At 71.1% G+C, this 13,576-nt stretch overlaps 1 protein-coding gene across 1 annotated transcript; it reads right to left on the bottom strand.

The window, feature by feature from the left end:
- Positions 1-2,110: 2,110 nt before the first annotated feature.
- On the bottom strand, positions 2,111-12,661 carry SLCO4A1 (solute carrier organic anion transporter family member 4A1). Its single transcript, XM_028524840.2, has 11 exons — positions 11,819-12,661; positions 11,085-11,175; positions 9,632-9,753; positions 9,223-9,334; positions 6,874-7,028; positions 5,630-5,825; positions 4,939-5,104; positions 4,667-4,839; positions 4,439-4,503; positions 3,998-4,146; positions 2,111-2,396 (listed from the first exon to the last, which is right to left on the bottom strand). Exons 1-11 carry the CDS (start codon positions 12,624-12,626, stop codon positions 2,232-2,234), a joined length of 2,202 nt encoding a protein of 733 aa, XP_028380641.1. The 5' UTR covers positions 12,627-12,661; the 3' UTR covers positions 2,111-2,231.
- Between the last annotated feature and the right edge of the window lie 915 nt (positions 12,662-13,576).

Genomic DNA, 13,576 nt, shown 5'->3' with positions numbered 1-13,576 from the left:
GGTCCAGCACAGGCCCCTCCGGGGAGACAGGAGGTGGACGGGTGGTGGCCGAGGGTCCGGGGCTCTCTCTGCCGCGGTGAAGTGCTCCGGCCGGCTGCGAAGACAGGAGCGCGGTGCGTGGGGGCACCAGGGCCCCCCCACCACTGAGCTGTGCACCCACGCGGCCCGAGGCCCACGTGCGTGTCGGCGCCCTGGTTTTTAGTGGCGGGAGCTTTAGCGGGGCGCCCCCAGCCCGGCTGCGTGCACGGCTGTTCTCGGGCAGATCAGGGGAGAGCAAATCTAGACGCTCTGGCTCCTGGCAGGTCCCGGGGTCCCCACCCCGACAAGGATGGCCAGGACGGTCCTCCTCCTCCCTCGGGAGGGGGTGTCGGGGAGCTGGGGGGTCCCAGGCCGCCCGCCGCCCTCCTGTGGGCCCGGGTCCCCGTCACTCGGCCCAGGGCCCGGCTCAGAGCAGATGGTCCGCTGCCTGTCGCCGCTCAACCCCACGCCCCGCGGAGGTCGGCATTCGGGGAAGGGGTGGCGCCCAGCTCACGGTCGCAGAAACGGCTCCTGGGGGAGTGGGAAGAAGAGACCCCTTGGCGGCTGGCATGTGTCGGGGAGAGGGCGCCCCCCAGCTGGGCGTGAGACCCCGGGTCCTGAGGCCTTCCGGGAGCCGGACACCCAGGACGTGTCTGTGCTGCCCCCTGGTGCCCGGTGGCTGCAATTGCAGCCCCTCCCCCCAGGGCTGGAAGGCGGGAGGTGGTCCGTGGGGGCTCGCACCAGAGGTGGTGCCAGGGCAGCCCAGGTCCCGGCGGAATCAGGAAACGCCCGGCGGGCTTAGCCCGGGAGGGGCCAGGCGTCGCCCATGCCCTGAGGCACCTCCGGCTGCAGCGCCGGGTGCTTCTGTGCTGCTTCCTCCGAGAGGTGTCTGCCCAGGACCCGGCCACGCCCTGAGCCCACGGGAGACGAGGCCCCCAGGGTGCCCCCGGGGAGCCACAGGTGAGAGGACACCCAGGAGAGCTGGGCCGCGCTCAGGGCTGAGTGGGACGTGGGGCCTGTGGAGGGGGCGCCCCCAGTGACGGACCCCGCCCCGGGGCTACGGAGGGCGGAGGGCAGAGGGCAGAGGGCAGAGGGCATGGTCCAGAAGGGGGGTCTGTGGGACCTCCCTGCAGGTCGGGCGATGTGAGGAGCCCAGGGGCTGGTGTCTCACTAGAAGGCGCAGTGGGAGCTCCCGGCAGGGTGGGGTGGGCACAGGAGGGGGCAGGAAGCAGGCGGGGGCAGCTGACCCCTGGGGTGGGGGTGGGGGTGGGGAGGTCGAGGGGCCCAGGGGTCTGCCCAGGGCCGGAGGGGAGACGCGGTCTGAGCCTGCACCAGGAGGGACGGGGAAGCTTCGCAAATTCACAGAAATCAAGCGCACCGACAGGATGTGGTTTAAATATTAAAATATATTTATTCACAGGACTGTGACTGACAGCAGCAGGGAACAAGTGTCTCACAGAGGTCAGACGGCCTCAGGCAGAATCCGCAGGTAAAAACCAGATTCTAGAAATGAGTGTTTATGCAAAATACGCATCCATAAATACACGCTCCCCCAGCCTGCTCCCACCCCCTGCGGGTCCCGCGGCGAGGACGGAGGTGACGGCAGATCTGAACCGGGGCCAGCCCCCCGGGGGCCCCCCCTTCGTCACGACAACCCAGGAGGCCGGGGCCCTGCAGCACGGACAGGCTCAGAGCTGCCGCCCAGCCGCCAGCGCCCACGGGGGGCCCATGCCCGACGCTCCCCACCGAGCCCTGGGCCCACGACGGCCCTGCGAGTTTTTACAGCAGCTGACGGCGCTGGGTCTGGAAGACACAGCCTGATTTCAGAGCTGGGCTGTTGCTGCGTCTCGGGGCTCCCGAGGCCCCGGGCGGGCAACGCGGTTGGGCCGCGTCCACTGGGAAAGGCCACAGAGTGTGAAGGGCCGGAGGGGGGGGAGGGGAGACAGGCTCGGCGTGTGTGTGTGGGTGGGGGGGGGCACGCCAGGCTGCCTCTCCCATCCCCGCGGGCACTTCCATGTGCCTTGCATTCCTTCTCCTCTTCTCGTTGCCTTCCGGGCTCAGATGCGCGCAGCCCCCCCCCAGCTCGAGCCCCCCCACCCCTACGCTCAGTGCTGGGTGAGCGGTCGGTGAGGGTCAGCCCTTCTGGGCAGCAGCCAGATGGTGTTTCCAGGCAGCGCCGAGGGCCAGCCCAGGCCCCGGCGGGCGGGTGGCCGTCAGACGCTGCTCTGCAGCTGGAGGTCCGAGGGGGCGGCCTGGAGGTCCGAGGGGCTGTCGGAGGCCGAGGACTGGCTGGGCAGAGACCCTTCCAGGCCGTGGGAGGGCCCCGACGGGGGTCTGTACAGGGCGTACGCGGCAGCGAAGAAGAGGAGGCCCAGAGCCTGGGGGAAAAGGAGCCACTGGAGCCGTGGAGCTGCCCGCCTGGGGGGCCCGCCCCGCCCCGCCCGGCTCCTCTGGGGGCTCCGAGGACACCCGGCCGCCGAGGCAAGAGGCCCCCAGCTCGGCCAGCCCCCCCCCGTGCAGACCCCAACACTCTTAGCCGAGGAACGAAAACACCATGTGACTAAAAGCAGAGGCAGCGGGGAAGGAGGGGCGCTGAGCGCTGGGCCCCCAAAGCTGCGTCCCCGTCCTGCTCCCCGGAACCTGGGACCGGGACCTGTGTTTGGAAACGGGGCCCCACAGGAGCAGTGAAGGAGCTTGAGGCCAGTGCGCACTGGACGGGTGGGCCCCCGGGCCAGGGGCCGGTGTCCGTGCAGGAGGGAGGGGACAGAGGTTCGACACGGAATCACAGAGGGGACCCTGTGAGCACGGAGGCAGGGATGGGGCGATGGGTCTTCCAGCTCCGGGTGGCCGGCAGCCCCCAGAAGAAACCGGCCCTGTGACACCTTGACCTTGGACTCTGGCCTCCAGAGATGGCCATCAATTCCTGTCGTTTTAGGCCGCCCGGTGGGAGGCCCTTGGTTACGGTGGCTCAGTAGCCGGACCCAGAGCTGGTGAGCCTGGCGCCCCCACCTCACGGGATGCGGCCTGGAAAACCGGAGCGCGGCGCCCACGCCAGCCTCCGCACGCACCCGTGAACCCCAGAAACGCAGGTTCTGGCCGAAACGCCCACCCGCTCCTGCAACCTCTCTGGGGGACACCAGGCCTGGGCCACTTTGGAGTCAAGGGACTCAGGGGCACGCCTGCCTGCGCCCCCTGCTGGAACCAGCGGGCGGTGCAGGCTGGCTGTGCAGAGGTCACAGGGTCATCGGCCCGGGCTCCAGCCTGCTGCTCTGGGCGGGAGGGGGGAGAGGACCACAGGACACACACACAGAAGAAAACTGGGGGCCAGCTCCCCGGGAAGGAGGAGGTGGCTCTTTAAATCCAGCCCGGCTCTTCCGCGGCGCCCCAGATCCCCGTCACACTCGGCTATTTTTACGCTAATCCGCAGCGAGCTAACCCAGGGTCAGCCCGAGGTCCTTCCGGACAAGCCTCCCGCCCGTGGACACGCTCTCCCTGCCCGGCCCTAGGGGTCCCTCTTATTTGCGAAGTCCTGTGCCTTCTCCTGGGGGGGGGACTCAAAACGCCCAGTCGGTGGGCACCGGGGGCGCAGGCCGGAGGCGGGGCGGGGTGTTTCCGAGCGCAGCGCGGAGCAGAGGGCCCGGGGGGTGGGGGGTGTCAGGAAGGCCCCCACCGTCCCGTTGGCACGAGCCCAGCACGCCGAGCGGCCCCCCAGACGCAGGCTCTACGCCCAAGGCCCGGGAAGGCAGGGGCGGGGCTGCGAGCCGGGGAGGGGAGGGGCCTGTCCCGGGAGGGAGGGGCCTGTCCCGGCCGCCACACCGCCAGGCTCCCAGGGACAGCTCTAGGCGGGGAAGGGCGCGCTTCTGCCACACCGGCAGCAGCCGCCAGGCTCGTCCCGGCGGAGGGCCCGGCCCCCCCCACCCCCCGCGGCCCCCCCCCGCGACCCCCCCCCCCCCCCGCGGCAGACGCGGCCCGGGCTCACCTTGTACGCCAGCCCGGCGATGAGCATGTAGCGGCTCATGGCGGCGTTCTGGTAGAGGAAGCAGGAGCCCTGCCGGCCGCAGGGGCTCTGCCACAGCAGGCAGGCCTTGTCGATCACCCAGCCGAAGGCGATGGGCCCCGGGATGCTCCCTGCGGCGGCGGGGGAGGGGCGCTCAGAACCGCGCGCCCGGTCCGGACAGGGGGCCGCCGCCATCGGGGCGCTCCGCGGGGGGGGGCGCGGCAGGGACCTACATGTTCCCGCCACATCGGGGGGACACGGCATCGGGCCGGGACAGCCCCGTGGCCTCTGACCCCGCGGAGCCCCTGGGTTGGTGCGGCAGGGCCCCCTCCGGGCAGAAGGTGGCGCGGGTCCCCCTAGTGGGCTGTTCGGGAATGGCACCCTTCCCGGGCGGAAGCACGCCCGCTGGGTGGGGGCTCCTACCTAGAGTTCTAACCACGATCCACTGGATTCCCAGCGCAAAGGACCTCTGCTGGTCACAGACGCACCTGCGGGGCGACCACAGGGAGGTCACGTCCAGGGAGGCGGCCGAGCCCAGGCCGCGCCCCAGGCCGCCCCGCCCCCCCGCTCCCCCCCACAGCTGGCCGGCGCCTCACAGAGGCGCGGTTCTCTCTGCCGCGGGGGAAGGCGGCGGACCGGTCCCCTGCTCACCGGAGCGTGGCGGTCAGCGCGGGGATGCTGCTGAGGAAGGTGAAGATGATGACCACGAACATGAGGACCAGCAGCAGGGGCTTGCTGCGGCAGGCGGAGGCGCACTTGCCCGCGGAGGCGTGGCCGGGGCCGGAGGGCAGGTTCTGAAGGGCGCACCCACAGTCCCCGTACACCTGCCGGGCGCAACGACAGCGCCGGTTACGGGAGGCAGGAACGGGGGGGGGGGGGGGGGGCCCGGGGCACGGGCGCAGGGGGACGACCGCCGCGCTCACCTTCTGGCCGCCGGGGCTGGCCACGGTCTCGTCCTGGCACCCCGCGTGGCACGGGGAGTAGTACGTGAGCCCGTCGGAGCCGCACACGGGGCTGTAGTGCTCGGGCCGGCAGCTGCAGTTGGCGTTGCAGGCGGCCGTCAGCTCCAGGTGGCCGTCGGGCGCGGCGCTGCCGGTGGGAGAAGCGTTCGGTGGGGCGGAGGCCGGGGCAGGCGGGACAGCCCGGGTCTCGCCCCCACGGCCCTCGCTGGTGGGTTGACAACCTGCTGGGACTGCCCCGCCCACAGAGATCGGAGCTTCCCACGGGGCCTCACAGGACCCTGGGAAATCGTCGCGGCAAAGCAAACCCAGCCCCGAACCCCACTGTGCACCACACACGTCCCCGCAGGTGTGTTTTTTGCACGGGCAGCGGGTCCCCGTGCATCGACGTGCCGGGCCCTGGAGTGTCAGGTACAAAGCCCCCCTGACACGATGCTGCTGCAGGCGGGCCGGCAGCCGCCGCGCGGTCTGAGCCTTCCTCGCACAGTGGGCGCCGGGTGCACACTGCTCCGTGCCTCCCGCCCACGCTGCCGCCTCTGGGGGCGGCCCAGGGCCCGTGCCCCCTCCCTCCAGCGGTGGCAGAGCCGTCCGTGCAGCTCAGCCGGCCCCCTCGCCGCCCGTGGGACCCCGCCAGGCGCACTGCGGCCCTCCCTACCTGCCGTTGTAGTGGGCCGTCACGCCGGCCACGGGCACGTTGGGGCAGTGCGCGAAGAAGACCAAGGTGGCCAGCAGGCTGGTCAGGGTGCAGACCAGACAGAACCGGATGACGCTGGAGCCGCGCAGCCTCAGCCTGTTCACGAAGAAGCCGCCCAGGAAGGTGCCGCCGCCGCCCGCCGGCACCACCAGGTACCCTGCGGGAGAGGGCGGGGCTCAGCCGGGGGCCCCGTGGGGGGCTGGGGTGGGCCTCGAGCCCTGTGCATCCTCTTATCCCCCCTTCACGGACCGGGAAACCAAGGCACAGAGCCATCCCCGCCTGGCAGTGCTGGGCTCGTGGGCAGGCCAGGCCCTGCCCGGAGCTCACAGCCGCGCTGCCTCTGGGGAGCAGCGAGTCCTCCCCACCCGGGCCCCGCACACCGTCACCGCCCGACCACCTGTAGGAGTGGGTCTGAACCCTCAGCCGTGGCCTCTCCAAGTGAAGTTGAGAGGGGTTGGCATCCTGGGCTCCCAGGATGAGAGTCAGGCTCCAAGGGGTGGGGGAGCCCATCTCCCCAGCCCTAGTCAGAGCCCCCTCGGGGGGCGGGAGCAGGGCCCAGAGGACTCGGCTGTCCCAGGATGGGGCAAGGACTGCTGTGGCAACCGGAGGCAGGTGTTGTGGGTGGGGTCTGGGTGGGGGAGCCGCTGAGAGGCTGGGCAAGGAGAGGAGTGAGGGCGTTCGAGAAAGGGGGTGGCCCTAATCGATGGGCCCCCCGTGCAGGAGTGGAAGCCTGAGGGGCGCTGCCAGGAGGCCCCCACTGTGCCCACCCGGCAGCCACACATGCTGGGGTGGCCCCCCCCCGGCCAGGCGAGTTCTAAGGAGGGGCCTCAGGAAGGTTCCCTCCTCCTGGGCGCCTGCAGTGAGGCAGGTCCTCTGAGAGCCGGGACCCCGGGTGGGGTGGGAGGTGCCAGGACAGTTAGTGGCCACCCCATGCCCCCAGCAGAGTGGGCGCCCTGCGGCCTCGGAGGGACCCGTCAGTACAGTGGGCAGGCGGCGGTCCGCACACCCAGCCCCCTCGGGAGGGGCGGTCTGCTCCGGTCAGACCCGGGAGCAGCGTTGCCCGGCCCTGGCTCTCGGCCTCCCCCCATTAGAGCAGGGCTGCGGGGGTGGGGGGAGGGCAGCGTGCCTGGAGCTCCCGGAACACGCTCTCAAAGACCCCTCGCTCCTCGGAAGGCCCCTGAGCGGCAGGAGGCTCTCTCTCTCACCGAACAAGGTGGCGGCCTTGGAGGAACTCAGGCTGAACTGGGACTCGAGGAACTTGGGGCCAAAGGTGGACATGCTGGCGACGAGCGTGGCCTCGGTGGCGCCGGCCAGGCAGAGCAGGACGAAGGTGGGGTTCTTCAGGAGGAGCCACACGGAGCTGCGGCGGGGGCGGGGGGGGAGAGGAGACGGGGCGTCAGAGCCGGCCACAGCAAGGGTGTGCCGACCCTGCAGTCCCTGCACCCCGGCTCCACGGGGGACAGAGTGGGCCGCCAGGGTGCGGGCAGGCACCCCAGGTTTGCTCCACAGAGACGGGGGGAGGGGGGGAAGGCTCGGAGCCCTGCACGGCCTTGGAGGGGAGGGTTTCGGGAGTGTCAGCGGTAGGCCGTGGGCCTGCAGGGGCCGGCGCCACACCCTGAAGCTTCCCGGGGAGGTATCCCCAGAGTCACAGGTGTGGGGACCGGTGCCAGGCCACGGCCCGTCCGAGGGACGAGCACACGGGCTCGAGGAGGGCCAGCCCCTGAGGGAGGAGCGGGGTCCTGTCCCCTGCCGTCGGGAGCGGCAGCGCTGTGAGCTCACAGGGCGGCGTGCGAACGGGGGTGGCGCTCAGAGACGCCGAGAGGGGGCGATGTTGGCGAGGCACCAGCAAGGTGGTTAGGATAGCAAACCAGGAGTCCCGGCCCGGGGGCCTGGGAGTAAAGGGCCCGGCCTCTGTGGGCAGCGGCCCCGGCTCACAGACCCCCTGGGCAGCCGCGGCTCCCAGCCCCTGTGAGCCACAGACGGCGCGTGCCTGGCCCAGCGCAGAGATGCTGGCTGATGGGGCTGGGACCCTGTGCCCAGGAGCCATGAGGGACAAGGGTCGGGTGGGACAGCCTCCCTTGTGCGCCCTGACCACCAAGCAGGTCCCGTGATCGGTGACCGATGGGTGGCTCGGGCACCGCTCTGCTGAGCTCAGAGTCTCGCTGCGACTGCCGAGGGGCTCTCAGTGGTGGCTGCGGGCTGACCCACGAGGGGCCACAGGCGCTGTCCTCCCTGGTCTCCTGCCCCGAGAGCCGCGCCCCCATGGCCACCCTCACGCCCGCGCTGCCCCTGCCGCACGAGTCAGAGCGGCTTGGAACATGGGCTCCCACGGGCTCTCGCTCGCCCTGGGGACAGAGGCCGGGGCACCCGGTGTCACCCTGAGAAGTCGGACCCCGCAGGGCAGCCGAGAGGAGCCCTGGCGCCCAGACCCTCGGAGCAGGCGGCCGGGAGGGGGGCCACCTGGTGACGCCGGCCTGACTGTCTTGTCAGACACGAGGGGCTCGCTCGGCTGAGCTTCAGAGCTGCCCTGTCACGGCCTCGGGCCGTGGACGGCCTGGAGCTGCCGCCCCAGCCTCCTCACCGAGTGCCGGAAAGCCCTCGGGTGAGACGCCACTGGAGTGGGTGTGGAGTGGGTGTGGCCGGCGCCCCCACCGCCTTGCCCAGACCCGCCCATGCGGCTGGGCCGTGGCGGGCAGACTTCCTCATTTCTCCCCCAGCCTACCGGGGGGCCGGCCGGAATCTTGTGTGGCGTGTGCTCGGGGAGCTAACCAGTCTTGGCCTTGACCACAGGCACTGGTGGTGGGTGGGGCTTGTTTCTCTACTGGCACCTGGTCCAGCTCGCCCTGGTGGGGCCACCCTCCTGAGGGCGGCTCTCGGGCGGGGGGGGGGGCCCACAGGAAGTAGGGCGGGGACAACGACGCCCTGGATGCGGCGGGGACAGTCCACACGTCTGCCTGCTTCCCCAGGGGCTGCCCCCGCCCGGCTGCCCCCTCCGCCTCCTCCACCCTCCCGTGCTGAAGGTAGGCACCGGGCCATCCGCCCCCCCCCCCCGCCGACAGCCCCCCTGTGGCCCGGCTGGGGGGCTGCAGGGGCGGGTGGGCGCTCAGCGAGACCTAGGGCTGGAGCGGGGAGAGGCCCCCCTGGAGGGTCGGGCCCCAGGAGGGGAGGCACGGGGCAGCCTGCAGCCCCCAGGGCTCTGTGTGCGGACTGGGACGAGAGCGAGACCATGGAGAGAGGAAGGACGGGGGACGAGAGGCAGGTGTGGCCGGGAGGAGGAGGGGTGCTGGGCAGTGGGGGCAGCGAAAGGGGGGGAGTGTGCAAGAGGGAGGGGCTGCGGCCAGTGAGGGGCGACCCCAGGGGACGGGTGGAGGGTCAGAGCTGCGTCCCTGGGCGCCAGGCCATGGTAGGGACTCAGGAGCCGTGCGCTCCCCACGGGACCCAGAGGGCCACTCGGACACCGCTAGTTTGGGGCCCAGCCCAGCCTGCGGGGCCCCCCAAAGGGTCTTCGAGACGCGCGGCGCATGGGTGGAGGGTGGCCGCCCCCGGCTCCTTACAGAGGCAGGTCGCGGATGGTCTTCCCGAAGTCGGGGCTGCTGGCCGCCTCGTCGCCCCCGTCCTTCAGCTGGTGCGTCTCAGAGGCCCTCACGACCACGTAGCTCTGGGAGCCTGCTCGGACAGGGACCGGGGTGAGGGCAGGGGCCAGGGGCCCCCGTGGCACAGAAGGCTGAGGGTGCACCCCGGTGACAAGAGGTGGGACAGAGCCGGTGGCACGAGCTGGGGCCAGAAGGAAAAGAAGGTGCTCCCATCCCCCACGGAACCCCTGGCCTTGTGGGGGGCGGGGCACACCGCTGGCTGGCTGCACCCTGCCGGGGCGGGGGGGCAGACCCACCAGGCACCTGCACTCCCCCGAGCTGCTGAACAGACCTGGGAGGGGGCGGCTGGCACACCTGGGAGGGCACCCACCTGGCAGCTGCCGCGGGTAGGCCAGGATGGGGACCGCGACCAGGAAGGCGGCGGCCCCGGCGCCCAGGAAGCCCACCCACCAGGCGCCGACCCACAGCGGGCTCTCGGTGGTCAGCTCGGTCCTGCGGGAAGAGAGAGTGGGGTCAGCGTCCCAGGCCCTCGGGCTGGGCGCCCCCCGGCTGCCGGCCCTGTGGGCCGGGGGGAGGGCGTAGCCAGGGAGGGGCGCGGCCCCACCTACCTCCTGCACCGCCCCGAATGCGCACAGTGACACCCCACTTAGGCACCCCGAGGCCACAGGGGGCGCTCGCTCGCACCAGGGCAGGGCACTAGACACCTCGGCGGGAGGCGCACCATCTGCAGAGAGAGTCGGAGGGTAGCCGGCCGCGCCGTCCCGGGCCTCAGAAGGCCCTGGGCCACCACTCCCCGGAGGGTGACGCCCGGAGGGCGGGGCCGCCTGCAGAGCCCCGTGAGGTCAGGGGGGCTGGCCTCCTTCCTCTGCCCCCACTCACCTCTCTCTGTCTCTCCGTCCCTCTGTGTCTGCCTGTCCCACCTCGGCCCTGTCTGTCTCTCCTGCTCAGACGTACAAGAACTAGTATCATGAGCAAAGCATGCAGGGAAACAGGAGGCACGCCCGCTGACGTGACCGGAGAACCAGACACACGGCTCTGGCCTGTGCCCCGTCCCTGGCACAGAGCTCCCTAACTCTTTGCAATTCCTGGGGGACGGCGGCATCTCGTGTTCGAGTGCGGCCCCTCCCGGCAGGTGCCTCGGGGCCTCGGAGGGGCTGGGCGCCAGAAAGACCCGCTGTGAGGCCGGCTTGCCTGACCCCCGGGGAGGCCTCCAGGAAACCCTGGCAGGAGGGCGTCCTGGAGTTCCTGGGTGGGGGGGACGTGGCGGAGGGGGCCCTGCCCCTGCCCAGCCGGCGCCCTGTGCTCTCTGCCACCTGCCTTGTTCCCGGCGTGAGCGCCCGGGGATGGAGGGAGGAACCAGCCTCTCCGAGGTCTGGGGGGCACCGTGCACGTCATGGGGCGGAGGAGGAGGTCTCAGGGATCCCTGGGCTGTGCCCAAGGGGCACGGAACTCGTGGGCGACCTGGTGTCCTTACTGGGGGGCAGCCTGGGGGCACCGAGCCGCTAAGCTGGTGCGGGAACTCGGTGTCAGAGCCCAGCTGGCGTCTGGGGAAGGCTGGGCGTGGGAAAACCCACAGACACCGGTCTCGCCGGCAGCCGGAAAACCCCCTCTCAGTTCTGCAAAGGGCCTCGGGGTGCTCTGGCCACGCGTGCCTCTGGGAAGCTCCCCCCGCTGCTCCCCCACCTGCTCTCCAAGCCGCCCCAGACCCGCAGGTGCACAGGGCTGCCCACCCCCGACCAGCACACCTGCCCCGTGGGCACCGCGTCCTCCCGCGTGGACAGCGTGGCGACGTCTGTGCTGGCGCAGGGAGCCTGGCCACTCACCGTCGGCCGATTTCCGTGTAGACGTTCAGCAGGGCGCCTCCGATCAGGTAGCCGGCCGCGGGGCCCAGGATGGCCGCCGTGTAAAAGATGGCTGTGCGGGGAGCGGGGCTGTTGGGTGCTGCCACGCCCGCCCCCCCGTGCGGCTCCCGGGAAGTGGCACTCGGAGTCCCGTCCCGCGGGCCGGTCTGGGAGAAGCAGCTCCCACACGGCCCTTCTGCACCCAACGGACCCCCCACCCGCCCGGGGTCGGGTCCCTTTAAATGAGTTTTCATCTCTGAAGCTGGGGCCCGGCTGGGGCCAACTTTCTAAAGGGATTTAAAAATGTTTCTCTCGGCCCTGGCTGGCGTAGCTCAGTGGATTGAGCGCGGGCTGGGAACCAAAGTGTCGCAGGTTCGATTCCCAGCCAGGGCACATTCCTGGGTTGCAGGCCACGGCCCCCAGCAACCACACATTGATGTTTCTCTCTCTCTCTCTCTCCCTCTCTCACCCCCTCCATTCCTTCTCTCTCTAAAAAAATAAATAAATAAAATCTTTAAAAAAACTATCATTTAAAAAAATGTTTCTCTCAAAGCCAAAAAGCAGGCGCCCTTGGGGCTCCTTCCCCCTCACCTGGGAGCCCCTGAGGCCACGTGGGGCCACGTGGGGCCACGCGTGGCCATGGGAAAAAGCGCAACAGGGGCCCACTCCACGCTGCCACCTCGCCGCCCGTCCCCCTGCCCGCCGGCCGCACTCACCGATGTAGACGGGCGCGTAGCTGGACTTGACGTTCTCGTCCAGGTAGGTGACGCCCAGCGTGTACAGCGGCGTGGCGCCCACGCCGTGCAGGAACTGGCCCAGCACGAAGACCAGCTGGTAGCCGGACGGGCCCCCGGCGCGGCCCCCGCACTCCGGGCCGCTGCGGCTGGCCGGGCAGGTGCCGAGGCCCTGGTCCCCCTCCGCCTTGTAGGGGCCGGCGGCGAAGTGGGGCAGCGCGAACACCAGCGAGCCCACACCCATGAGCAGCACGCCCCAGCCCAGCCAGCGTGGCTTGTGCCCGCTGCCGCCGAAGTAGCCGACGAAGGCCAGGCAGAGGCAGGAGGCCAGGTCGTAGGCGCTGGCCACCAGGCCGCTCTGGTAGCTGTGCAGGTCGAAGCGGCGCTCGATGGAGGTGATGACGGTGTTGACCAAGCCGTTGACGGTCATGCCCTGCAGGAAGGAGGCCATGCAGAGGAACAGCAGGAAGACCCGGGGCGTGTTGAGGGCCTGCAGGCACGCGGGGGCGAAGTGCCGCCAGCCGCACTCCGAGCTCTGCGGCCCCACCGACGGGTACCGCGCGGCGCGGGCCGCCTGGCCGCCGGGCTTCTGGGCCCTGGGCTGGCACAGGGGCTGGACGCAGGAGTCCTGGGGGCCGTGGGAGGCCGGACGCAGGGTGCCCAGGCCCAGGGACGCCCGCCGGCTGGGGGGAGTGCCGTCGCCCCTGTCGTCCAGGGCCGCGGGGGTGCTGGGGAGGACCAGCTGTGGCAAGGAGGCGAAGGGCTTGTCCCCCGTCGTGTGCTGCGGCATCTCTGTCCAGGCGGCGGCGGCCACAGCAGCTGTCCTCCAGGGGCTGGTGGGTTCTGCGAGGAGAATTTCCGGTGAGACAACCGGCGTCCACCCGGGACACACTGACGTTCTGGGGGGAGCAGGCCCACGCGCCCCGTCCCCCAGGGGCCGGCTGAGGGCCCTACCTGCACAGGCCGTGCCCAGTCTGGCCAGTGACCCTCCTCCCTCCGGACCAGCCCCCTCCCCAAAACCAGGGCCCCACCTGGACCCACACACTCAGGGCTGCGGCGTGTCCCTGGCCACAGCTGGGCTGGTGGTCCAGGGGTGGGCACGTGCCCGGGCCCCGGTCGTGGGGCAGTCCTGCCCCGCTGAGCTGAGTTCTGGCCCTTGCAGCCCCTGGTGCCCGAGAGACCCTCCCCCGCCCAGTGTCCAGCCCAGCCTCCCTTCTTAACAACCCCACGCCCTGCCAGTGCTCTGTGACCTTCCGAGCAAATAGGAAGTCCATCTCGGTCCAGACTCTGGGGGGGGGGGGGAGTGAGGAAAGGGACGGGGCCAGGCACAGGCCCCCAACCCCTGGGAGCGTGGCCGCTGTGGGGTCGGACAGCAGGAGCCCTGGTAGACAGACCGGGAGCCACCCAGGGGACCTACCCTGGTCCGGGAAGCAGCTTTGCATTTGGGGAGACCAAGCAGCACCCATCTCCCTGCGACCCCTCCTTTCGCAGCACGGGGACCCCCGCACCCCGTGGATTGAGCCTCGGAGCCAGGGGGTCACCGTCTGCTCACCACAACCCTGTCCTGCTCCCGGGCCCCCTGCAGGGCCGCGTCCCTGAGGCAGCGGGCGAGGGGCCACCGCCCTGCTCCTCCGAGCAACTGCAAGGGCGCACCTGCTCAGCTAGTGATTCAAGCCGCGCACCCCCTTCCGCAGGGCCGGGCGGGGGGCGAATGCCGCCAGGTTCCCCTTCCCCTTACGG

This window comes from Phyllostomus discolor, chromosome 9, assembly GCF_004126475.2.
Source record: "Phyllostomus discolor isolate MPI-MPIP mPhyDis1 chromosome 9, mPhyDis1.pri.v3, whole genome shotgun sequence".
Taxonomy (NCBI): domain Eukaryota; kingdom Metazoa; phylum Chordata; class Mammalia; order Chiroptera; family Phyllostomidae; genus Phyllostomus; species Phyllostomus discolor.
The sequence above is the reverse complement of the archived record's forward strand: the minus strand, read 5'-3'. Positions and strand labels throughout refer to the sequence as shown.

Coding starts and splice junctions, on each gene's coding strand:
- SLCO4A1 (XM_028524840.2), bottom strand. CDS start 12,626: ATGCCGCAGCACACGACGGGGGACAAGCCCTTCGCCTCCTTGCCACAG. Junction 7,029..9,222: donor ACCATCCGCGACCTGCCTCT/GTAAGGAGCCGG, acceptor CCCCCGCCGCAG/CTCCGTGTGGCTCCTCCTGA. Junction 4,504..4,666: donor GCGCTGACCGCCACGCTCCG/GTGAGCAGGGGA, acceptor GTCGCCCCGCAG/GTGCGTCTGTGACCAGCAGA.